We start from the raw sequence: 27,821 nt of genomic DNA, 5'->3' as shown, positions 1-27,821 counted from the left end.
TTGCGGGTGATATGACAATATCATCAACCTTTCCAATATAAATATCAAAAGCAGTTTCATGTTTTTAGTCATTTGCGGATGACCATTGTTTACAACAACGCCATCAGCAAGGTCAACCAACAAAACTTATGGCAGTATAGGGTGAATAGCTACACAGATACCATCATCCCTTGAAGCCACTCAGAAAATATCAAGATGTGCACTTTACCTACACTCCCATCCTTGAATTTCACTTAAGAGGCTTTAGTCCCTGCAAATCAAAGAGATTTTATTATGAGCCACAGGATTGGAGATAATAAGAGAAATGCATCTCTTAGTTAGAAAAAGCACAATCGTCTTCTCCAATGTGTTCATAATGCTAGCAAAACCTGATTCTTGCTGGGGGCACCAACTTTTCACACCAATGAACACAGGATAATGACAGGTTTTGTGCCCAAATCAAGAGTAATTGTCATCACTGACAGTGTGTCACCTATAACTCAACAAGATATAGACCAGTTTCCCTGACCAAGAGAATTTCGCAGGCAAATAACTTTATAGACCTGTATAGATCAATTGGCCATTGTAGTTTCACTCCTTGCTATCAGAATCTTGTTACACAGAGTCCCATACATCATCTAAAAAAGAGCTGCAAAGGGGAATTGGAGAATGCTAACATGTAGACATTCTTTACATTTTGTACCATTCACTGCATTTCTTATGCACCCCTAGGCGAAGTGACAAGACTCCCCCAGAATTTCAGGTGGCTACTGTCATTTTCCTTATCTATCAAAACATAAATAAATCAGGAACTTCCACAGATAGATAGATATTGACACTTTAGATAAAATCATAGCAAGATCTTTAACAAAATCAACATACATTTAAAAGTCCAAGAATTGCAACCCAGTTATCAAAGTTAATTTTCCATATTTCAATAACTAACTAGCATTTTCGTCCTGTAGAAGTCTAGATGATTATGTTCATTAAACTTAACTATTTGAACAGGCAGGGCATTGCCGACAACAAAAATGGCCAAGAAGTATGAAGGCCGTAAGCACTTTTTATTATTTCTCAATTAAACATAAAAGCATTCAAGCTCTTAATGAAAGTTCTAATGAATGCAGAACCAGAATGGGTTATACAAAATTGAAGACAAAGTGTAGATCATAAAAGCACCAGTATTGAATGTCAAAAACATGATATCTAAACATCTATGATATCTACCTTGGATGCTCTCATCTCATTGACTGCCAATCGCAGCGTATCATCTGACAATATCAACCTTGACAAAGCCCCTGTGCTTAATCTGCATTATGAGACTCATTGTCAATGTGACAAATGCATTACTTAACATACATTGTCTTCCCAAAGCTGTATTTCCAAAATCAAATAGTATTCTAAGATATACTGCACTAACAAGCAAAGCAGTGCAGCTGAATATATGACATCTTCTGGAGAAAGAAAGCATCAATTGAGAACTCCAAAGAACAATTTTGAGTAAATTACTGCATGATAAAAATTACACAATACAGCCACCTCATAATTCAAATAAAAGTTAAGGCATCACTACATGTTGCTATCGAAATATAAATCATAAATACAGAATTACATACCCCAACATTTTGGCCACATTTGAAACTGATCCATCAACAGCGTATAGTAGATCCAATAAAGCTTGCATTCCCTTAAGCGTAAAAAATCAGTGTCAGTTGTTAAACTCAGACAGTTTGTGTAGAGCAAAATGGAAAAAAAGAAAAAATGTACTAGGGATTATACACATACCAGAACAAACTTTGGATTATTGGGTCCAATCTGGGGACCTGCACTCAATCCTCTTATTGTAGATTTTGCAGGAAGAATTTGGATGAGGGCAGGTGGAGGTGAGTATTCATCAAGAACGACAGGATTCCTGACTAGTTTCAAGACAAGAAAGAAGCCAGCAGTATAAGTATCAACATGGGAAACCAGAAGCCAGGACCAGCAACCTCTAATGCACTTTTAAGGAAGAAATACAAAAAGTTGCACACTTAAGTGTACACATGATCAGAAGACAGAGAAGCGTACATCCCATATAGATAGCATCTACTCCGGTTAACAATCTCAGTTTTAACAAATCAACTTCTAGGACGTACAAGATTCCATAGTTCAAATATTCATTTGATCACATCACTGCAAGCTTGCATTCTTGACAGAATGTAGTCGCACATAAAGATCAAAAGGTGCTGAATAACAACAAAAACAACAGTAGCAACAATAATAATATTAAATCCCACATTAATGAAGATATAAAGATATCAAAAAATTTCCTGTTTCATGCATCTGGAATTGGTGATAGCAAAAAGACAAAGGGAGGACAGATTAAGGTTAAGTTGTATATATATATACATGTGTGTGTGTGTAATTTTTATAATGTTGTAATAGGAAATACCCATTAGGGGTATTTTAGTTTTTTCACAGCATTGTAATAGGTTGTGCCCATTAGGGGCACAATAGTCTTTTGTATTTTTTCTCTTGTTATTATATGTTAGTAATTTAGCTTGGAGTTAAGGGAATCTATGTAAAAGGTACATAGAGTCGTTGGGACCTCCCCAGCGGCTCTATTTCTAGCTGTTGGGGAGAGTCCCAATGGCTCTATGTGAGCCTTGTTGTGTATAAATAGGGGTATTCCCCTCCTTGTAAATGTAATGTTTTCTCAAGCATTTTTACTCAATAAATCCTATATTTTTACTTGTGTTCTTGGCCCCTAAGTGGCCTATGTGCATGTGATCTTGTATTGACCCATAAGTGGTCTTTGTGTTCTTTACTATTGCGTTCACGTAAGCCCATAAGAGGCACTCTCTTGTATTATTTTGCTTATTTCATTACAATTACTACATGTGCCACTCTAACTACTCATTCTCGACCAACAAGAGCAGATGCATAATTGGGACAAGGCTTTCTTGGAAAAAGGCCAGAGATGATAAAAGATGATTACTGACCTACAGCATATTGCTCCATACTTTGGTATTACAGCCATGCAGAACTGCATGCAAAGTCATGCCACATTGATGTCATACCCTAATATGTGCAGATTACCTCATAAAGACATTCAAAGCAAACATCTCAAATATTGGTAGAACTGTATTTTTAAATAATCTAAACTACAAAGGTGTTTAGGGTATATTAGTACATGGTGTAAATAAGTGATATGGAGATTGCAATGGAGCATTTGATCGTCTGAAGTCTTGGATCAAGATATAAAGCTGTTATGTCACTTTTCAAGTCACGTTAGAAGAAACAAGTCTAGAAGCAGAAAATCTGTGCTCAAAGGCAGGCCGGTTTTGGCAAGGTTGAGAATTGAGGAAGTACATTCGTGATTAGAAGTTTATGGTTATTGATATATGGTTTGACGCTCTATGTAATTCAAATCTCCTTCTTAGGATTGGGGATTGAGCTTGCTCAGTGAGACCCTCTTCTACCTATGTTGATTATCTCAGGTCTCAGACCCAAGGGGAAACTGATAAAATATGTTCTTGATGTCACCGGATCTGGATCTGATCCAGATCCGTGCATCTATTCATATTAAGAATGTGTTTTTATGTAATGGCAATCCTGTATTACAAAACCCATTGTAATACTTGTTTCATACATGAGATTAGGGATAGGCATCTCTTTAGCCTGGCTGTCGATTTTCACTGTGCATCTCCCTCTCTCTTTCTCCTTCTCTCTTCCCAGCTGAAACGCATCTCTGGTGATTCATACAAATCTTTCATGGTATCATAGCAGGGCTGCGGTTTGTTTCCAAAAGGTATGCCCATAGAGATCTAAAATTTGCTCTTCTTGTTGGAATCTCTTTCTTTTCCTCTATCTATTTCTAAATCTTCTTGAAATCTCTCATTTTCTCTTTATCTATTCCTAAATCTTCTTCTCGTATCCCTTTCTTTCCCTGTTTATCTTTTTTATTTGCTGTTTTCTTATCTTAAACAGGGTATTTCTCTCATTTGACGTTAAGCTTTCCTTAAGTCTCAATATCTCTATTGACATCAAATTGATTTTTTCTTTGTTTTAGATGCCCTAATCTGAAAATCTCTGATATTCTGGTATTAAATCAGTTTTATTTTGGGATCTGATAACCGATCTGAAGAAGGTCCTTGTTGTCGACATTTTCTTTTGTCGACATCTTTCTATTGTTGAATCCATTTTTCCTTTCATTATTTTAGTATATTTTCAATCAACTCTTATACATTGGCAGCACATTATTGTGATAGCCAGCCTGGTTGCAACAACAACAACAAAAATCGGACAGAGTCCGAAACAATGCCTTAATAAAAAAAAAGGGGCACGTTTTATTTAAAATCTTCAGTTTTCTGCTTATTCACGAAATCATTTTTGTTGCTGCGTATTTATTCTTGACTGAATCCGTGTCATTCTTCCTTTGCTTTATCTTTATTCTCTCCTTTATTAATGGATTCCTCCACCTTCACTGTCCTTTCTTCGAACTTTTTAAATCAGCTTGTTTCCGAAAAGCTTAATCACTCTAATTTTCTAACTTGGAAGAGGCAAATTGTTCCTTTCGTAAGGAGCCAAGATCTGTTTGGGCATCTAGATTGATCAATTACAGTCCCACCACAGTTCGTTCCACAGGAAATGAAGGATGATAAAGGAGATTCTCTTGTTCAATATGTTTCGAACCCTGATTTTACAGCATAGATGAAGCGAGATCAAACCTTGGTTGCATACATTACTTCCACGCTATCGCAGGAAGTATTGATATCAATACCGGACGATTGTACAGTTGGACAACTATGAAACCAACTTGCACAAACATACTCTCAGATTTCAGAGGCAAGAATCTTATTCTTAAAAAGGGAGTTTCAGACCCTCAAAAAAAAGACTCAATTTCTGTTATGGAGTTTTTAAACAAGGTGAAATATGTTACAGATCAGCTTGTCGTTGTTGGAAGTGCAGTTTCTAACAAAGAAAAAGTGCACCAAACTCTCAATGGACTGAGTCCTGAATATCATGTTCTCTCCACTTATTTATCAGTTCTACCTGTGTTACCCAACTTTAAAGATCTTCAAGCTAAACTTCTTCAGTATGAAATGAACATAAAACGCCTGACAAAAGGAAGTGATCATGCAGATTCACATAATGTTTTAGCATCTGATATATCTCATAGTTTTGGGCAAGTAAGTAACAGTTTTCAAAGTGGTAGAGGTCAAGGTCATTTTGGTCAAAGAGGACGTGGTATTCTTCCTACTCCGAACATGTCAGGATTTTTCAATGCAGAAAATCAGAAAAGAGTGCCTACATGTTTTTCAGTGTAATAAGAAAGGACATGTGAAAGTTGATTGTTGGTTTAATCCTCAAAACAAAGGAAAGAATAATAAACCTAGAAACAAAAAGAAATCTTATGGACAGAGATCTTCTGGAGATATGCAACAACTTTTGCTTGCAGCTTTATCACAGATGAGTTTTAAGCAAAATGATCAAGGAGAATGGTATGTGGATTCTGGAGCGGCCACTCATGTCATTGGTAATGCTGGTAAGCTCTCAAATTTATCTCCTTATCTCGAAAAATGTAGTATAGTCACTGAAGATGGATCACATCATCACATTTCTCATGTTGGAAGTGCACAAATTTCGTTGTCTAGTACTTCTCTTAACCTATCCAATGTTCTTTTTGCTCCCAATATTAAAAAGAATATCACTTCTGTATCTAAATTTGTTGATGATACAAATTCTTTTGTCGAATTTGCTCCATATTTTGTGTATGTTAAGGATCTTCAAATGAAGGAGATATTTGTTGAAAAGGAGCGACAAGAAAATATGTTCATCTTCAAGGAGGATCCAACTTCTCATCCTTCTTCTGCCTTGAAGTCATCTTTTTTGGAGCAGACATCTTAAAGTCTTAAGCCTTGTCATTCAGATGTTTTTAGTCTTTCTTAATGTAATAAGCCAAATTTGTGTCACAGTCGGTTGGGTTATTTTAGTCATGGTTTCATTAAGAAATTTGTCAGAAAATTTGATTTCAGTGTCCTGTCTACATTCTATCTTAGATGTTAAAAAATGTTCAAGCTATCAGTTATGTAAGAGTCATGTCCTTCCCTTTAATCATGTTAATGAAAGAGCCTCAAAAGCCTTTGAAATTGTGTATTATGATGTATGGGGGCCGACTCCTGTATGTTCTTCATCTGGAAGTCAATATTATGTTTTATTCATTGCCAGTTATTCTCGTTTCACTTGGATATATTTGATGAAACACAAGTCCAAAGTTTTTAGATTGTTTCAAGACTTTTGTGCCCTTGTTAAGAATCATTTCTCTTCCAATGTTGTGCATTTTCAATGTGCTGATAGAGGTGAATATTCTTCAAATGACTTTCTTGACTTTCTTCGAAATAATGGGATAAGTAGGCGTGTGTCCTGTCCACACACCCCTCAACAGAATGGAGTTACAGAAAGAAAACATCGACATATCATTGAAAGTGCCATAGGTATGCTTTATGATAGTAACATTCCTATTAATCTTTGGATAGAAGTTTTTCATACTGCAGTTTATGTGATTAACCATCTGCCCATGGGAATTTTAGAAGACAAGTCCCTATATTTTACCCTTTACCCTTCTTGGAAAGCATCTTGATTATAATAACTTGCACACTTTTGGTTGTGTTTATGTTCATATTGATAAATCTCTGAGGAATAAATTTCAGGATAAAGCAGTGAAGTGCAAATTTGTTGGGTATGCAGATGATTATAAGGGATACAGATGTTATGATCCTGTAATCAAGCGTATCAAGATCTCATCTTTGATGAACAAAATTTTGAAAGCATGTCATCAGTTCAAGAGCAGAACTCATCTCGAAATGTTGAAGTTTATGATCCTTGGTTAAGTGTTGAATTGTTTGAGAGTGAAAAGAGATCTTGTCAGCCATTTTGTAAAGAATTGAATTCAAATGAACGATATCTCAAACCTTCACATCTTTCTGAAAACGAAGTGCCTAGAGAATTTCAGGTCAAGTTTATGTCAGAAGGGCAAGAGATAATGTCACAGACAATGTTGTGCATGATATGGGTTAACCTTCTTTGAGAAGATCGGAAAGGATACGTCATCTTATTAAAAAATGGGTTAGTTATGATAATTTTTCCATGGATTTTCAGTTATTCATGTCTCAAGTAGAGAAGCATGATGAACCTGTTAACTTTCATCAAGCCATTAAATCACATAAATTGATAGAGGCTATGAATGAAGAAATGGAAGCTCTTCATGAATGTCAAACCTAGGAAATTGTTCCTAGGCCAGAAAAGAAAAATGTTGTTGGGTGCAAATGGGTTTATAAGATTAAGTATAAACCTGATGGATGTATTGAAAAATATAAAGCACGACTTGTGGCACACGGTTTCACACAAGAATATGGGCAAGACTATGATGAAACTTCCAATCATGTTGTTAAGATGGGAACAATACAGGTTATATCTCTGGCTGTTGATTCTAGTTGGCAGTTAAGCCAGCTTGATGTTAAAAATGCCTTCTTACATGGAGAATTGAAGGAGGAAGTTTTCATGGAGCAACATTCTGGATATGCTGAAGGAGAACTTAAAGATTATGAATGTAAACTGAAAAGAGCACTTTATGAATTGAAGCAAGCCTCTCATTCTTGTTTTGAGAGTTTTTCTCTCAAAATTCAAAATTATGGTTTTCGCAGATGCTCTCTTGATCATTCTCTCTTTATTTTCAAGGATAAGGATGTCACTACTTTATTACTTATCTAAGTTGATGACATTATTATTAGAGGAAGTTCTAACAGTCATATACAAATTGTGAAAGAATTATTGATGCGAAATTTCAAGATAAAAGATCTTGGTGACTTAAGGTATTTTCTCGGGGTTGAGGTGGATAGAAGACATGATGTTTTAACTCTTACTCAACATAAATATACTCTTGATCTTTTAAGCAAAGCAGCTATGTCTAATTGTAAACCCCTAAGCACACCAGATATTCTGCATCAAAAACTGAGTTCTAATGATGGAGATTTATATGATGATCCGACCAAATATCGGAATATCGTTAGAATGCTTCAGTATCTCACTTTTACCAAGCCAGGCATTGTGTACTCTGTTAATCAAGTTTCTCAATTCATTCATGAACCAAGAATTGGTCATGTTGAAGCCGTGAAAAGAATTTTAAGATTTTTGAAAGAAACTATTGGTGACGGTCTTCTTTATCAAAGAAATTGGATTGAAATTTTTGGTGTTGTGGAGTATCAGAAAACAAAGAGCCATTGCTAAGTCCAACACTGAAGCTGAATATAAGTCTATGGCAGCTGAGACAACTAAAGTTGCGTGGGTCAGACATCTTGCAAATCTCGGAGAAGGAATCTCACAATCATTTCTATTGTGCGATAATCAGAATGCTATTAACATTGCTTATAATCCTATACAGTATGGTCGCACAAAGCATATTGAGATAGATCAACATTTCATCAGACAGAAGGTTGAAGACAAATAGATTGAGCCTCATCACATTCGTACAGAAAGCCAAGTTGCAGATTTGTTCACCAAAGGTCTAACAAAGAATCAATTTTGGTTCTTGAAGAACAAGTTGTCCATGGTTCATGACCATGTACAACTTGAGGGAAGGTGATGAAATATGTTCTTGACGTCACCGGATCTGGATCTGATCTAGATTCGTGTGTCTGCTCATATTAAGAATGTGTTCTTTATGTAATGGCAATCTTGTAATTTCTTTGTATTATAAACCTATTGTAATACTTGTTTCACATATGAGATTAGGGCTAGGCATCTCTTTAGACTGGCTGCCAATTTTCACTGTGCATCTCCCTCTCTCTTTCTCCTTCTCTCTTCCCAGCTGAAACACATCTCTAGTGATTCATACAAATCTTTCAGAAACCAGATCCTACAATTGAGATTCAAAGATCTCACATACTATGTTTTTTAATTGAATCTCAAGTCCACTGCTTGATGATGTGTGTGTGTGAGAGAGAGAGAGATTCATGAATTTATGTGCCAAACCTGTGGGCCACAGAGATTCATGAACCTGGGGTTACTTTTGAATCCCAAATTCAAGGATTTCAAACCCATGTTTACAGAAAACATGAACTTAATGAAGTAATGAAAATACAAAAAGAGTATAAGTGGGTGCCTTAACACAAGATCATACATAATCAAGACCACTTATGGGTCAATACAAGAGCACAACCACACAAGCCACTTAGGGGCTCAAACACAAGTAAAAAATATAAGAATATTATTAAGAGAATGCTTGTGAACAAGCTTAATATACAAGAGAGGTTACACATATTTATGCACAAAAGAAAGCAAAGAAGAGTCATTGGGAAATGCTCCCAACAGCTAGAAGTATAGATATTGGGAGCACTTCCCCACAACTAGAAATATAATTGTTGGGAGCATAGTTATCAAAAACGCGCCTTAAGGCGCAAAAGGTGCGCCTCGCCTTGAGGCGCGGCCCTCTGTGCCTCAAGGCACAATTTTTTTTTTTTTACTTTCCAACAAGATTTCTGAGACATAATCAACAAAGTTTTTGTAGGTTAATCTCATATATTTTCCAGTTATTTCAGTTATGTAATAAATTTCTTAATATGTTACTATATTTTAACTTTTGTTGGTTAATCTCGTATATTCTTCAGTTATTTCAGTCATGTAATTAGTTTCTTAATATATTTTAACTTTTGTTGGTTAATCTCATATATTTTTCAGCTATGTAATCAGTTTTTTAGTTACTTTTATATGTTAATCTCATATTTTTTAGAATAATCTCATATATTTTAACTTTTGTAGGTTAATCTCATATATTTTCCAGTTATGTAAACAGTTTCTTAGTATATTTTAACTTTTTTTGGTTAATCTCATATATTTGCCAGTTATGTAATCAGTTTTTAGTTACTTTTATATGTTAATCTCATGTTTTTTAGAATAATCTCATATATTTTAACTTTTGTAGGTTAATCTCATATATTTTTCAGTTTTTTCAGTTATGTAATCAGTTTCTTAGTATATTTTAACTTTTGTTGGTTAATTTCATATATTTTCCAGTTATGTAATCAGTTTTTATTTACTTTTATATGTTAATCTCACATTTTTTAGAATAATCTCATATATTTTAACTTTTGTAGGTTAATCTCATATATTCTTCAGTTATTTCAGTTATGTAATCAGTTTCTTAGTATATTTTAACTTTTTGGGGTTAATCTCATATATTTTTCAGTTATGTAATCAGTTTTTTAGTTACTTTTATATGTTAATCTCATATCTTTTAGAATAATCTCATATATTTTAACTTTTGTAGGTTAATCTCATATATTTTCCAGTTATGTAATCGGTTTCTTAGTATATTCTATCTTTTTGTTGGTTAATCTCGTATATTTTCCAGTTATGTATTCATTTTTATAGTTACTTTTATATGTTAATCTCATATTTTTTAGAATAATCTCATATATTTTAACTTTTGTAGGTTAATCTGATATATTTTCCAGTTATTTCAGTTATGTAATCAGTTTCTTAGTATATTTTAACTTTTTGTGGTTAATTTCATATATTTTTCAGTTATGTAATCAGTTTTTTAGTTACTTTTATATGTTAATCTCATATTTTTTAGTACTTATTTGAGATTTTCTATTTCTTATTGGTTGTTATTTCATCAATAAAGCATTTCTTTATTTATTTGTATTTTTATATATTTTTTTATAATTTTTTTAAAGTTTTCAAAAAAAATTTGAGGCTTAGGCTTTATGCCTCGCCTCGGTTTTTGGTGGAGCGCCTCGCTACGCCTCAACGCTTTTCACAACACTGTCTATCATTAAGATCTTCTCCCCAATCAGAGTTAGTATAAGCAATTAATTTGAATAGGAGGGAGGAAGACAAAACAATCCCCTTAGAAACAGAATTTTGTAAATACGCATAACGACACTCATGTGCACAGTGGTAGGGGAATGCTAAAATTGACTTGAAGTATGGACTCCATCCGAGATATCAGGTTTGATAATGATCAAGTATGTGAGGGCCTCAAATAATTTGGTGGTAAAGATTAGGACCATCCAGCAGTGTGCCATTATCTATGTTCATTTTTACATTTATTATTTAAGGAGTATCCACCATTTTCTCATCTGCAATGCCAAGCTTGTCTACGATGTCAGAAGCAAACTTGGATTGAGTTAGAAAATAGCCACAAGCAGAATATGCAACCTCAATCTCTAAACAATATCTAAGAAAGCCTAAATCAATTATTTCAAAGCTTTGCTTTAAAACATTTTAATAAAATTAACTCTCTGTTTATCTCCACCAGTAATGAGCATGTCAACATAGAGGAAGAGGATAACAATACTTGCATCAGATCTCTTAATAAACATAGCAATGTCAGTATAACAAAAAATAAAGTTAAGTTTAATCATAACAGAACTAAAACGATCATACCAGGTTTTAAGAACTTATTTTAAACCATACAGAGCTTTCCTTAAATGAAGCACATTTTCAACATGAACCTCATATCCAGGTGGTGGGTCCATATAAACTTCTTCCTTCAATTTACCATTGAAGAAGGCATTCTTGACATCCATTTGATAAATAGACCAACACTAATAGCAGCTACATCTATAAGGGTTTTAATAAAAGTCATTCTAGATACTAGAGCAAAAGTTTCATCATAATCTGTCATACTCCTGAGAGTAACCCTTGGCTGCTAATCTAGCCTTATGCCTCTCTAAAGTTCCATCACTTTTGGTTTTAATTTTAAATACTCATCTACAACCTATCGTCTTCTTTCCATGAAGAAGATCTTTTATATCCCAAGTTTTGAACTTCTCTAAAGCTAGTATTTCATCATTCATAGCATTCATCCATTCAGGATAATTCTTGGCTTGCTTGTATAAGGAGGGTTCAAAGAGAAAATTTTGGCTAGACAAACTCTATAGAGTAAAGCTTTTGCAGGATACAAACCTATCTGGAGGCCTATGTATTCTTTCTGATTTCCTAAGAGCGTTATGTTCGGGATTTTCTATGCTAGAATATTGTTCTAAGGCATAAGGATGTCTATCATTTTGTATTGGATAACTAAAGGTCCATCATTAATATCATGGGACTCACCACACTGGATGTCATATTGAGTTGCATCATTAACAACATCATTGTTGTTTAACACTTCATCGTTACATTTAAGAGATAATTCCAAAAGAGAGTAATCATTTTTTCTTTAATAGGCATATTTAAATAAAAAAAACTTTTTTTTCTATAAAGGTAACACTCCTTGATATATAAAGTTTATCATGTTTAAAATCATAACATCTAAATCCTTTTTGACTTTCCCCGTGACCAAGAAAGACAAGGAATGACTCTTGGAGAAAGTTTGTCATTTTTATTGGTAAGAATAAAATATTTACATCCATAAAGGTAATTTTATAAAGTCTCATAAGGAAAAATATTTTGAAGTTTGGATGAAGGAAGTCTATTTATAAGGTATACCGAAGTAAGCGCAGCTTCAACCCAAAAATATTTTGGAAGATGTTTGGAAATAAACAATGTTCTAATGGTTTCTATTATATGCCTTTATTTCCTTTCAGCAAAATCATTTTGTTGAGGCGTGTTTGCACAAGATCGTTGATGAAAGATGCCATGATTTTTCAAATAATCTTTGAAGTCATTTGACATGTATTCTCCTCCCGAAGTAAAACAAAATATAGAAATAGTGGTTTAAAGCAAATTTCTAACAAGGTTATGAAATGTTTTGAAAGTTTCAAAAACTTCACATTTGTGCCTAAAAAAATAAATCCACGTGAATCGAGAATAATCATCCAAAAAAATTACATAATAAGCAAATCCTTCTTTAGAGGCAATAGAAGCAAGACCATAAACATCCAAATGTATTAATTCAAGTGGTTTGGAAGCAAAAAAAGTTCTCTTGATAAGGAATTGCTTTCATTTTCCCAAGAATACAATCCGTACATTGAATTTTTTTATTACAACTTTTTCTCAAATGAGATATATTGGATAATTAGAGATGTTAAGATGACCTAGTCTGTGATGCTACAAAAATATATCCAATTTTTATACACTTAAACCAAAAGTATGTTTGAGAATAATCAACCGGTCCATGTAGTAGAGGTCTCCTTCTCTATGACCTTCCTTAATCTGCTTGTCGGACTGGATATACTACAACCATGGTCAATAATTTGGGAAACTAAAAGAATATCTAAATTAAGTTTTGACACAATTCTGACATTTGGAATAAAAAATTTTGAAGAATTTAAAAAAAATTCAATTCCTTCAATTTCAATAGATGATCCATCCACAGAAAAAACATTAGATCTACCTGAATTAATATTATACTGAGAGAGTATAGTTTCATTAGGGGTCATATGAAATGAAGCACCGGAATCTAGGAGCTAAGAGATCTTACCGAGAGGCGGCAAAGAGGAGACTGGAGCACCGATTAAGGAGGATGAGCCTTTGAAGAGCAGTTGTAGAGCTTCTGCGAGTTGAAACAAAGATATATTTTTGTAACTGGCAGTGTTGTGAAAAGCGTTGAGACGTAGCGAGGCGCAAAGCGTAAGCCTCAATTTTTTTTTTGAAATTTTTTAAAAAATTATAAAAAATATCTAAAAATACAAATAAATAAAGAAATGCTTTATTGATGAAATAACAACCAATAAGAAATAGAAAATCTCAAATAAGTACTAAAAAATATGAGATTAACATATAAAAGTAACTAAAACCCGATCACATAACTGTAAAATATATGAGATTAACCTACAAAAGTTAAAATATATGAGATTATTCTAAAAAATATGAGATTAACATATAAAAGTAACTATAAAAATGAATACATAACTGGAACATATATGAGATTAACCAACAAAAGATAAAATATACTAAGAAACCGATTACATAACTGAAAAATATATGAGATTAACCAACAAAAGTTAAAATATATGAGATTATTCTAAAAAATATGAGATTAACACATAAAAGTAACTAAAAAACTGATTACATAACTGAAATAACTAGAAAATAGATGAGATTAACCTACAAAAGTTAAAATATATGAGATTATTCTAAAAAATATGAGATTAACATATAAAAGAAACTAAAAACTGATTACATAACTGGAAAATATATGAGATTAACCAAAAAAAGATAAAATATACTAAGAAACCGATTACATAACTAGAAAATATATGAGATTAACCAACAAAAGTTAAAATATATGAGATTATTCTAAAAAATATGAGATTAACATATAAAAGTAACTAAAAAATTGATTACATAACTGGAAAATATGAGATTAACCAACAAAAGATAAAATATACTAAGAAACCGATTACATAACTCGAAAATATATGAGATTAACCAACAAAAGTTAAAATATATGAGATTATTCTAAAACATATGAGATTAACATATAAAAGTAACTAAAAAACTGATTACATAACTGGAAAATATATGAGATTAACCAACAAAAGTTAAAATATACTAAGAAACTGATTACATAACTGAAATAACTAGAAAATATATGAGATTAACCTACAAAAATTAAAATATATGAGATTATTCTAAAAAATATGAGATTAACCAACAAAAGATAAAATATACTAAGAAACTGATTACATAACTGAAATAAGTAGAAAATATATGAGATTAACCTACAAAAATTAAAATATATGAGATTATTCTAAAAAATATGAGATTAACCAACAAAAGATAAAATATACTAAAAAACTGATTACATAGCTGAAATAACTAGAAAATATATGAGATTAACCTACAAAAGTTAAAATATATGAGATTAACATATAACAGTAACTAAAAAACTGATTACATAACTGAAAAATATATGAGATTAACCAACAAAAGTTAAAATATATTAAGAAACTAATTACATAACTGAAATAACTAAAAAATATAGGAGATTAACCAACAAAAGTTAAAATATAGTAATATACTACGAAACTGATTACATAACTGAAAAATATATGAGATTAACCTACAAAAATCTTGTTGATTATGCCTCAAAAATCTTGTTGTAAAAAAAAAAAATTTGTGCGCCTCAAGGCGAAGCGCGCCTTTTGCGCTTCAAGGCGAGGCACACCTTTTGCGCCTCAAGGCGCGTTTTTTATAACACTGGTAACCGGAGTTGTCAGTATCTTTGTCTTCTTGAGGAACTTCTAAGGTAGCTACTATTTTCTAATCCTTTTTGAATTTCAAGCAAAAATGTTTGATGTCATCGGTTCTCCACAGTTATGACAAAAGATTTTCTCTTTTTTATTATAAGTTTTTCAATCATATCTACCATCATTGTTCCTTGGCTTCCAATTATTTTTGTTGAAATGAGAAGGCCTATGAGGATGAATATTGGCACTGGGTTTAGAAAACACTAATACATTATCCTTGGACTCCCTAGATTCGATCATGGATTTTAGCCTTGTTTCTTCCATGCAAACTTGGGCTGAAATCTTATGTAAAGGTGGAAGCTCCTCTTGATTTTTGTTTGGGTGGATGATAGATACTCGAACATGTTCAAACTCAGGCCTAAACCCTCCCATAAATTAAAAAATTTGCTCACCAAGGATTTGATTTTTTCTACGGCGAGCATCATCAATGGTATCCCAAATTGGCTCCATTTTGGCCATTTGGTCCCAAAGTCTTTTAATAGTACCATAGTACTCTCTAACACTTTTTTCACCTTGCTTGCAATTATAAATCTTATCTTGCAAGTCCCATTTATGGGCACCATCTTGTTGGGTGTAGATTTTTTTGATATAAAACCATGCCTCATCAGCCCTCTCAAATTCTAATATATTTTCACAAGGTTCTTCACACATACTTGCCATAAATAGGGATAGAACCTCGGAATGACCAACATCCCATGCTTTTAGTCTAAGAGAGCTTTTTCTCTCTCTTTGTCTTTAAGAGTTTCCTCTTTGATTTCACCATCTTTCTCACAAATAGATTTTGTGAGAATAGGTTGAGGTTCCGATATGGAGCCATCAACATAGTCCCACAAGTCTTTGCCAACTAAGATTCTTTTCATGGTGGTAGCCCACATATTATAGTTTTTCCCATCAAATTTGAAGCAAAGAATCATTGGGAAGTGCTCCCAATAGCTAGAAATATAGTTGTTGGGAGCACTTCCCAATAGCTAGAAATATAGTTGTTGAGAGCACTCCCAACAACTCTGTTCCAAGGGCATTATAAGAACTATAATGCCCTTGAGGAAAAGAATAAAATACATTAAAAAGGAAAACCCTAAAGTGCCCTCTAGGAACACTAATTATATAATATGTAATGACCAAAATACCCTTAATGGGTTTCACTTATTACATAAAGAAATATATATGTATATATATACTAATGTGTGTGTGTATATATGTACATACGCAAACTATATATATATATATATATATATATATATATATATATATACACTTTAACAAGTGAGAGCCCCATGCCATATTCAATACATGGGTTAGAAATTCATAAAATTCACTTAGTGAATTAATTTTGCGTGATTTTGTATATTTTCTAGTTTAGTACATAATCTTAAGATTATACATTTTCCCTTCAAATTCCAACAAGGATCTCCCATAATTCAAAATTCGTAACAATTGTTATTAAAGCAGGTAGACCGTATGGGAAGCAATCAACCAAAAAATTTCATAGATTCTATAGTTTTTTCACTTGATTTAGATGTCACATCTATAAATGTGACAGCTGATGATAGATATTTGACAAAATGGGTCCATCGCTAGATCCCTAATCATGCCTTGACTTCTCCACCTTGAAAACTATTCTGAAGGCCCCAATCAATTCCAATGCTCGTGGTTCGGACCATTCAACCATGGCAACATTACTCACAATTTTCTAAATAACCTTGACATTATGGCCGCAATTACAGTTCTACAATCTTCAGCATAGAAGCATGGCATTTAAGCTATCATATGATAAAAGCCTACATAAATAGTATTTGAGCCTTCCACCACAGATGGCCCCAAAATATTATTACCTTGATAGATATAATTACGATGTTTCCCAATAAACTTCATAAACATGTTAACTTGTTCATTTTGTGGTGCATATATGTATATGTCAATCTACAATCTATTTTATTAACAAGCTAGCATAGCTTGTGGTGCATATTTTCCTAGTAAGATACCCTCTCTCTCTCACACACACACATTCTCATCATTAGCCTCAAGAATATGTGTTAGGGTATAGGGTATAGGGTTTAGGTAGGTTTTTGGGTTGATATGGACTGTCACATGGATGTAGATGCGAGCATGAGCCACGATGCAGATACGCTTGGTACAATATGCCAATTTTCAAAAAATAGGATTCAGGGACATAGTCATACATATATTATTATTATTATATATATTTATATAATCACACATATATATTTTAAAAAATATATATTTATATTTTTACCATGTTCAGACACAATGTCTGACCGACGTGTCGAACACTGTGTCAAACACATTGTACACCGTGTCGAACAAGCCAAACACCATGTCAACCATGTCGGGCACAGTGTTGACTGTGTTCTATGTGAATCATAACGACTCCCATGTCCAAATCCATGTTGTGTCGTATCGACACATGATTCGCCCCCTAAGTGGCATGTCCTTGTGACATAGGATATGGGTCAGTTTAGGCATATATTGGAACAGTTATAGGTTCGCGATTAAGTTAGGAGGGTTAAATTTTGAATTAAACTAGCTTTAACCTAAACCAGTTCCAAATACCAATTCTAATGGGAGGAATGGTGAGTTTATTGGCAATGAGGGTGAACTATACTAGTTCTATGCCAAACTAATCAAATGGATGGGGTTTCCCACAATGAAAGGGGCCTATTGGGTTGGAGTTTGGAAATCCACCAACCACTACCGGTAACACAATGGCAGGTGGGGGGCCCACAGGCCAGACTTGACCAATAGTGTTGTTATACCAACTGAATTTTCAGATAAAGGGAGAGGTTGAGGTGGGATGTCAGTGGTGGATTGATGAGGCCTGCCAGCTATTAGGGAACATCCACCTGTTAGTGGAGGCAAGCTGCTTGACCAGTCTAGCGGGTGGGTCACCGGCCTAGTTTTGGCCATTGGCATCCTCCCATATAATCGGATAAGGTGCTAGGTGTAATGAAATGGTGATATTCAAATATCACCTCCAAAGTCCACCAAATGGATACATAAGTGGACAATCAACGAAAGAAAAACTCACAATGCAGTTCACACACAAAACCCACAAAGGGGTATTCTCACAAAAGAGATAAAAATAATATTATTTTATTAATGAGAAAATGCAAGAATGCATTACAACAAATAGGGGAATCATCCCCTTTTTATATACAACGAGGCCCATAGAGCCGAGCTAGTCCAACAGCTCTAAGCCTTTCTAGTCAACTTAAGTTGACTAGAATAAAAAGAAGAAAAAGAAAATACTATATATAGAAATATATATACATAATATATATGTGTAAATGTATTCCTACATATGTACACATACACATATGATATATATATATATATATATATATATATACATATTAACACTAGGAAAAGGAGCGGACTGCAGGATTCATTGCAGCCGACTGCACTTGGATACCAATGAATCAAAGGTGCCAGCATTGCACTTCTGGTTGGTTGGATCAAATATCAAAATGGTTGGGTGACCGTGAAAGCTAGGACCTATTGGCTGAAACAGTGTCAGGGTGTTACTGGAAAACAGGAAATAACCGAAAATGAAAAGTACTAAAAATTAATTGATCACTCAATTTTCAAACTGCGTTTAACTTATTCAGATTGCCCGAGTGGCAGTGAGCCTGAGAAGAAGGTGTTGACCCCTTCTTAGTAGGTTTGACTCCCACTGGTGTGCAGTTGCCTTTAACTAGTGGGCTCTATAAGGGCTTGGGTGTCGATGGCCCCACCTAGGGTTTACCTTGCAGGGAGGGGGCTTATTAAGTGAACCGGTTCTCAGCAAGGGTTCCTCATCATAAAAATTAATAATAATCCCCAAAATTTTCATCTATATTTAGTCAAGGAATTCTATCCCGGGATGAACCAAACTACACATTTTTATAAAAGTCTAGTTCTAAAAATTTCTTAGTTATACTAAACTTCTAAATTTGGACATAAATTAATTACATAGATCCTATGTCACATGGGTGCGGGTGCGGGTGCGGGGATTCGGCACTTCCAAAAAACCCGGGTGCGGGGATGCGGCAGGGGCAAAAATGTAAATATATATATATATATATAGAAGGGGGTCCGGGGGTTCCCCCAGCGCGGGTCGGGGGTCCAGCTTTTTTTTGCTAGTGTGTTTGTTTGAAGACTTGTTACCCACGTTCTGCTTGTTGTGTACTTTGGCACAACGGGACAAAATTCATGAACCGAAAGGATTGGCAATCTGATCGACCCAGCCTGCTCCGTTCTGCTGACTGCCATGATTCAATCATGTCTGAAACTCCCTGGTCTTCACGAAAAAAAATATAAGCGAAAGGTTTGATGTGGTTTGTTGGAGAAAGAGTCTTCACGAGGCCTACGGCTCCACTGCCACGCCACTGCCTAGGGTTCTTCAAATTTCATTTTATATACAGTTGCACACAGATGACAACTAAAAGAAATTTATTGGATTAGACATGTGGAAAAGAGAGGTCTACACAAGGCTACGGCTAGAGCACCCATCTTGTCAGGAGAAAAGTGAATACTAATAGCCACCAAGGCTACCACCACCATTATCATTTATTATGGAGAGAGAAAATCCTTGACGAAGAAGGATCTGGATGGTTGAAGGATAAAGACTTCAAAAGGCTCTTGAATTTTGGTTTTAATTTTTGAGGAAGATGGATCATCATTTCCAAGTTAACAGTATGTTTTCCAACGCTGCAAATTAATTGTTTGGAGGCAGGAATAGCATGGGATGCCAACAAAGCCCGTCATATGTTGTGGACACAAGTGCCCCTTTATAAAACAAGAGCAGCAACTGTCATCAGAATTTTTTTTTGTTAAATTCAGCAGCCCATTTCATAGGGCAAATTTTTTTTTAAAAAAAATCCAAAAAAAATGGACCAAAATGACCTTGGGTGTTGTCAACGCACCCAGGATCGGGTTGACTACACCCGGTGCCACACCCACGTCGAGTCGCATCGACGCGGGTGCGGCACCCTGCTAGTTGAATCCCTGTGACATAGCATAGATCTAATATTTATTACATAAGACCCAAATAAAAATAAAATCCAAACTGTAGACTTGCATCATACGCTCCTACTACATCAAGAGGCCAACAACAACAACAACAACAAAGGAGGTGGAATGCACATGGTGGTGTATGAGAGATGATAGCAAAACCCAACAAGCAAGATAAGAGGGAAAGGAACGAGGGCCAAAAGAGGCCTGAAAAGTGTGACAAGCTTTGCAGAAGGATTCATAGGGGACACAATCACCAAGATGATGTAAAGTGCCCAACCATATGGACAATGTGCATTGTAACAGATGCCAATCATGCCATCTTTGAAGCAGACATGACGCAATGATGAACAAAGGTGGTAGAACGACCATTCTCTATGTTGTGATATCATCTTTGTGATAGATGGTCTCTCATCCTAGTTTATGTAACTAGAAATAGGAAAAAAATAGACTTATTAATGATATGCCTTATTGGATTGGGTCTATTAGGTTAGATATCTAACTCAAGTGCATACTATAGTAAATCTCCTCTATGTACAAGAATCTGACTAGCTGATGTTATTTTATGACAGGTCAATACATGTACATGAATCTGATCATATGCATGAATCCGATCAGTTGTTGCTTATTTCTTGAATGGTTGTTACATGTACATGAATTTGACCGGCACATTTAATTTGTTGCATAACCGATTTGTGTCCAGAAAACTGATCATGTACACGAATCTTATCAGCATTTGAAATTTCTGCATAACCAATTCATGTACATGAATCTCTTCAGTACTTGTATAATTCTGATTAGCCGATTCATGTCCACGGAGTTGAACATGTAAATGAATCTGATCAGAAAGTATGAGCCTATTCATGCTTAGCCAATTCATGGTATATGAAGTTGATCATGTACATGAATCTGATCGAAATACGTATTTTCTAATTTGGTACATAAATCTGATCCTAAACCGATCAGTTTGCAATTTCAATATCATACGCATGAATCTGAATATAATTAGATGTTTGCATGACTGTGATCATATGCATTTTTGGTTGATCATACGTATAAATTTGATCATGAATAGTGTGGTCTGCAAGCTTTCTATTTATATGTATATGTGCTTGGCTAAATGTGCATTCTTTTTGTGTTTTGAATGTACATTGTAAACATGAATTGTGAAACTGTGTGTTTATGTTCACTGAAATTTTGCAATTGGCATAAATCACTTTTTGAGATATGTTAGTGGTTATGTGTGAACCACTGTAGGCTAGGAACATATGTTGCTCTAATGTTATTGAATTGTTGATGTATTGCAAAATAATTTCTGAAAATTTAATAGTTTTCCAAATTTAATTACACTATTAAATTGTGAGGGGCAGGGCCCGAAGTGGTTTTTGCATGCTGATTTGCAAAACAGTTCTTATGTAAAGAACTTAAAATTTATTTGAAATGGTAAAAGATACCACAACAGTGTAATTAAACTCTTCCTTGATGTCCCTTTCATAGTGTGAGAATATTGGATGACGATCATGGGAAACCGTGAGGATACTAAAACTCCGTGTGCAATTGTCCCCAGAACCTGATGTGTAGTTCATTTGCCGGCTACGGTTTTAAGGAGCTTTCAACTATTTTGCCTGAGGGTGGTGGTGTTGACTCAGTTGTAGTTATTGGTATATCAAAAAAGTAGCGTCAGTGGACGTTGATTTTCCAGATGTTCCAGTATTAGGTGTCGATTCCTAATATTCCGATTGATGATTTGATTCCTGATATCGGTCAAGGAATAAGTGTGGAACTCAGTAAATAAAATACAAATTGTGTGTTAAGCTATAACTGATAACCTAACTTGAACTTCGGGAATTGGGACCATTTTGAGTATAAAGTGAAAATTAAACTTGTGTGCATTTAAATAGGGACATGCATGCAAAAGCAACTCTAATAAATAACTTAATAAGTTATTCATGCATGTGCATTAAATCATGCATATTTTATTGTTCAGCATTAGTTCATGCATCTCTGCATATTGGATTTTGCATGATATTTGGTTAAATGCTTGAATAGTAAGATAATTGTGGTAAGTTATTGGTTGTGATTTCCTCTGAAATTTATGCCTAAGTTAATTTATGTTATTTCCTTTACTGGTGGAGTTTTAGAGGAATTTGTACAAAAACTTCGGTTCTTACCCATTTTCTAAAAACTATTTTACAGGCACAGATGCTCAGTGATGTCATGAACTGGCTAACTGGAGAACGAGAGACTGTGACTTGGTGTTTGGGTTCTGACCAAAGGGCATGATTATGATAGTCGATTTTATGTTTTTGGATATTTCGACCTTTTAATTTAATTAATGAAGTTCATTTTATTTCTTTAAGTTGATTCAATGTATGGAACAATTTGTGATTTGGTTATATTATATTTGTGATGTACCCCAGGTCCACGGGAGGTTTTCCACAATTGTTTAAAAAAACTTCCATTATTTTTCGAGGGTCAGTTGGGGTCGTTACAACTACAACATCAAAGATTACTTGAAGACATGGGAGTTTACCTGCAAACACCCTCAAGACTATGCTATGACAACAAGACTGCAATATACATTGCTAGCAACCATACATTTCACGAAAGGACTAACATATCGAAATTGATTGTTACTATGTGCGTCAAGAATTTTTTAAGAAGACTATCACTTTACCTTATGTCACCTTCGAATATCAGTTGGTCGATTTCTTCACCAAAGATGTTTCGGCACCTCGATTTCACTTCCTACTAAACAAACTTTCGATTAGCACATTGTAAGTTTGAGGGAGAGTATTAATTTGTATGATAAATATATATAGGTATGTATTTTCTCTTTATTGTGATATATATGTAATAGGTTATGCCCTTTAGGGGCATTTTTGTCTTTTCTCTTATGTAATAGGCACAACTCATTAGGGGCAGTTTTGTAATTTATTTTATTTTAATTTCTAGCCGTTGGGCTAGTCCCAACGGCTAGTTGGGCTAGCACCTTGTTCCCTTCTTTCTCTATATATATGGGATCTCTCCCATATTGTAAGTTATGTTTTTCTTTGGCATTTTATGTTGAATAAAAATATTTATTTTTTATATGTTGTAGCCCTTTGGTGGCTTGTGCTTATGTTATCTTTTGTGAGATTATATCTTGCCCATAAGTGCACACTTGTGTATCTTTATAGCCCTTGGAGGCATCTATTTGTGCACATTCTTGTTTTATTATATTACCCACATCAATGGTGCTTAAACTCTCTATCTACATAACTACTACAAGATTTTAAAAAAATATATATTGCAAACTTGTAACAACATAGAATAATGAATGCTTGATTTTCGTACCTTTGAAATGTATTGGCAGAAAGAATCTAATCTACTTATTTGCCTCAACCTCCGCATACATGTTGGACAACACGTGTACTCCATGATTGTGAGGTTCCAAACTGAGAACTTGTTCAACCACGCTCTCGGTGATCTCAATGTTACCATGCATCCTGCATGCACCCAGTAGTGCTCCTAGAACCACCACATCTGGCCTCAAGTCCATCCCTTGAATAAGCTCCCCGACCTCCCTCAACCGCCCCGCTCGACCTATCAGATCAACCATGCATTCATAATGCTCAATCTTAGACTTGATGTTGTGAACACGAAAAATTGCTCGACCAATGTCGACTAGCACAATGTGACAACAAGCAGATAGAACTCCAACAAAGGTGATGTCGTTGGGCAACACTGCTTCTTTCATTTTTTAATAGAGATGGAGTGAATGCTCGGCGTGCCCGTGCATGGCCAGACCACATATGAGGGCATTCCAGGTGGCACCACTTCTCTCAGGCATTTCGCAGAACAATATGCATGCCATTTCGATCCTACCATTCTTTGCAAACATGCCAACGAGAGCAGTGCCCAAAATCACCCTGATTTTGATTCCTTCTCGTTCTAGAAAGGAGTGGACCCTCTCACCAAAGCTCCAAGTCTCCAGATTTAGCGCAAGAAGAGAGCACAAAACAAAGGAAGCCTAGACAAAACCAAAGCGCTCTCTGACCAGCAATTCTGGGCATACCCACTGATCATGGTAGTCTAGACAACTACATTTCTCTCAGACATGTCGTTGAACAGTTGATGGGTGCGCTCCAAGCTACCGCAACAAGCATACATGCAGAGTAGGGCATTGCCCACATAGACATCAGAGTTGAAGCAGCATCGCAAGACGTGGGCATGGACTTGTTCACCACAAGAGAGAGCAAGGACATTGGTGCAAGCCTTGAGAAGTGAAAGGTGTGCTTACCGAGCATGATACCTTCGCTCCTCCTTATTTGTCTATAACATGAGATGGCATTATATGGAGTATGGCTCAACGTGTGTGCCCTAATGATGGTATTCCACATGAAGGTGTTCGGGTCATGGGTGTGATGGAAGAGCCTTAAGGCATAGTCGAGATCTCCGCCTCTAAGAGAGCACAAAAGGCCATGATCCTGCTGGCTGCAAAGTTGTCCTTAATGCAACCAGAGACGATTATTTGGGCATGTGCTTGTTTTGCTTGTTCCATGCACCTTCATCAGTCCACCATAAGGGAAAGGTGTGGGTGTCGGTGGTGCTTGGCCACTCCCCCCCCCCCCTTGAATAATGTGCTAGGAAAGTAGCAGAAGCAACGAGTAGTATGAGTTCCCTTCTCATGAGCTGTGAGGACCAGAATGATGTTGAACAAGGGCTGGCCATTGGTGGTATTGGCATTTGTTCCCACACTTTGGAACCTAATTCAATACTCCTTGATGTCATTTCATGTGATAGCAACAAGATAAAAATAGTATTTCCCAATAAACTCTGGAAATATGTTAACTTGTTCATTTGTGGTCCATATATGCATGATGAATCTATTTTATGAACGAGTCAGCATAGCTTATGGTGCATATTTTCCTACAATAGACTCTCTCTCTCTCTCTCTATATATATATATATATATATATATATCACCATTAACTTCAAGAAATCACATATTTTGGATACAAATAGAGAAAATTTTCCATATTTTCATACTGCAGCATGAAAGCTTTCAACACATTCATGTTATTGCATTAACTTAATTAGCATAGTTGATGTTGGATAGGAAGAAAATCTATACACCATACTTATAAAAGTATTAAATAGGTACTCAAAAATGTCCATAAAAGCTTAAGTTGCACCAAGAAACAAATCTGAAATGGAAATTTAGAAATCCTATGTAAGATTTATTCATATTTGAAATTTATTTTTCTTGACAAGTATTCTAAAATTAGGATTTTCATACATAAGTATGACAATGTGTGGGGTGTCCACATAGTTATGAAGATCATAGATGAAGCAAGCATGAGAGCACTGTTGACATTTAGATAACTGAAATTCTTTGCATGATGGCATGTAAGAAGAAAAACCACAGGACAACGGAACTTTATCAAGGAAAACCAAAAGACCAACCTTTAAGAGCCAGCAAAGTCCGTAAACGAGCTAATGCTGACACACGATTCTTATGTTGAGAACGGTCCTCCACAGCCTGATATTTGCAAAAGAAGCATTAGAAACTCATAATTGAACAATGGCTGGGAAACATGAAACAGATGCATAAAGTCCAAGCACGATAGTTTCTCTATCAACCTGGTTACCAATATGACAATGCCATTAAAGTACAACATGTACATCAGTTAATAATATGCTCTTCAATGAAGACTTATGATACATGCAAGTACTTAAACCAGTTGCACAGCAAGCTTCTCAGTAACATCTCTGTGCATCAACAAAGAAAATATAATGGCGTCATAGCTAACCAGTAAAGGGAGTAACAGAGGCGAGATGGGATGATCCTAATGCTGCACAAGAAAAGAATGTGTAGTTGCCTAAATTCAGGAAAAAAAATCAATAACATATGAGCAGATACAAACTGGAAACATACATTGAAATGAGATGGTTGAATCCAGCAAAAGAGTAACTGCATTCAAGTTACTCCTAGTTCAGCCATTTAGGTACTTAGCAGGCAGTAACATGGGCCAAACAGATAAAATTGGGCTTGCAAGTAGAGAGCACTTTGAAGCTAGAAGCCCTAGAACTACTTACAGCAAATCGAAGAGAAAAAGAGAGACGGCATACCTATGAATAAATATGCTGATAAGGGAGTGAAATTTGTTAGATTCAATTCTGAATCGTTCTACTGAGTAATCCTAAAGAACGTGAGAATAGGCGAAATTACTCGGCAGACATCAAATGATGACAACTTTATCTTCAGTAAGCAACTTTTTGGTGATGAGAGAATAACCGTGCCTATTCAGTGAAAAAGCACCCAGGTAATCCCAAATGGTTGATACTAAAAAATATTGAAAATTGATGACTAAACAAATAAATTTCTCACGGCAAGTTCTAGAATCCAGCTCCTAGATTGAGAGAACATGTATGTCTGCGACCCCTTCATTGAATTGAAACGGACGAGAGTAGTCATACGAAAATATGAGCAACTTGCCTCACTGCCTCATGTGTTCAAACATTAAGGGAGCCGATGCCTTCATCTAGTTGCTAAGACGAGCAACCAAGAAGAGAATCGGGTCTCTTGTCATGAACCACATGACCGAACATCTACATGGAGCTACTAAGCTGTGGGTGCGCCTGTCCACCTAAAATTCCAAGTCCTTTTGCTGTCAAAGGCAACGACCTACCGACTGTGATTTTCTGTGAGATAATTGGCTGCGTTTCCCATCTTAGGCAACGGCAATGATGCTATAAACAGAAAGAATTGGCCTCAAGTCTAGTACTCCCCCAACGAGCCTTGTTATTGTTGGGGCCTATCCTTGTCGAGGTGTAAGCGAATATCATCCTTCATACGAGAAGGCGGTACAGAGCCCAAACTGGCACCGCCATTAGATCAACAGCGGAGTTTACCCCAACTCTGATCGATTGATTAAGCCACAAAATGGGAAAGGAAAGAAGAAAGAATAATAATAATAATAATAATAATAATAATCAAAGAAAATGGGTCAATCATTTGCAAGGAGTACAAGATAATAACATTAGTACGCCATGCACGATGATCGTTGATGAGAAGGGGAAAAGGTAGGAGAGAGACAGCAGACATGCCTGGGCTATGATGCCGGTGGGGATGTGCTTGAGCCTGACGGCACTCTCCCTCTTGTTGCGATGCTGGCCGCCGGGCCCAGAGGCCTTGAAGGTGTCCATCTCGCATTGATCCATCAGCTGCTCATCCGACAGCGACGGGAATCCGGAGGAGGAGGCCTTGATTTTGGTTTTATCAGAACAACAACGCAGCGTGAAGAGGGATGGGAACGGGAAGAGGAGGTGCGTCCTGCTGCGGATGCTACTGCTCATCGTCCCGGTTAGGAACGCCGACGCAACAGCAGCATGTCTAATCTGCAACACAGCCATACCGGAGGCGAACTGATGCTCAAGGTTATGCTGATGGCGGGGCGGGCTTCCGGCTTTCCGCTTCCATCCGTAAAAAGAACATCTTTACCCTACAACGGACGCTAAGTCGCTAACGCCAGCAGAGTTGAGCGTGAGGTGGGAACCGTGGGAGGGGGTTTTCCCGATTATTCTCAACTTTCGTATTGGGAAAATTCGGATATAACAAGAAGGCACACAGGCAGGGGTCCGGCGCAGTGGGAGGGGCTCAGCAGCATA

At 35.6% G+C, this 27,821-nt stretch overlaps 1 protein-coding gene across 2 annotated transcripts; it reads right to left on the bottom strand.

The window, feature by feature from the left end:
• LOC149817419 (uncharacterized) lies at positions 1-27,821 on the bottom strand. 2 transcript variants are annotated; one of them, XM_089986552.1, is made up of 6 exons: positions 27,261-27,821; positions 25,617-25,692; positions 1,765-1,895; positions 1,596-1,666; positions 1,207-1,288; positions 1-250 (listed from the first exon to the last, which is right to left on the bottom strand). In XM_089986552.1, the coding sequence occupies exons 1-6, from the start codon at positions 27,564-27,566 to the stop codon at positions 230-232; spliced, it is 687 nt and encodes a 228-aa protein (XP_089842678.1). In that variant the 5' UTR covers positions 27,567-27,821; the 3' UTR covers positions 1-229. The 2 variants fall into 2 exon arrangements, with proteins under 2 accessions (XP_089842678.1, XP_089842680.1); XM_089986554.1 differs by lacking the exons at positions 1-250; positions 1,207-1,288; positions 1,596-1,666 and adding an exon at positions 23,505-23,753 and having other exon boundaries at positions 1,764-1,891.

Source organism: Nuphar pumila, chromosome 14, assembly GCF_984573655.1.
Source record: "Nuphar pumila chromosome 14, dmNupPumi1.hap1.1, whole genome shotgun sequence".
NCBI classification, from domain to species: Eukaryota; Viridiplantae; Streptophyta; class Magnoliopsida; order Nymphaeales; family Nymphaeaceae; genus Nuphar; species Nuphar pumila.
The sequence above is the reverse complement of the archived record's forward strand: the minus strand, read 5'-3'. Positions and strand labels throughout refer to the sequence as shown.

Excerpts from the sequence above, each read along its gene's own strand:
- LOC149817419 (XM_089986552.1), bottom strand. The coding sequence starts at position 27,566 with ATGGCTGTGTTGCAGATTAGACATGCTGCTGTTGCGTCGGCGTTCCTA. Across the intron at positions 1,289-1,595 it reads AATGTGGCCAAAATGTTGGG|ATTAAGCACAGGGGCTTTGT; the intron begins GTATGTAATTCT and ends CTCATAATGCAG. Across the intron at positions 251-1,206 it reads ATGAGATGAGAGCATCCAAG|GGACTAAAGCCTCTTAAGTG; the intron begins GTAGATATCATA and ends TTTGATTTGCAG.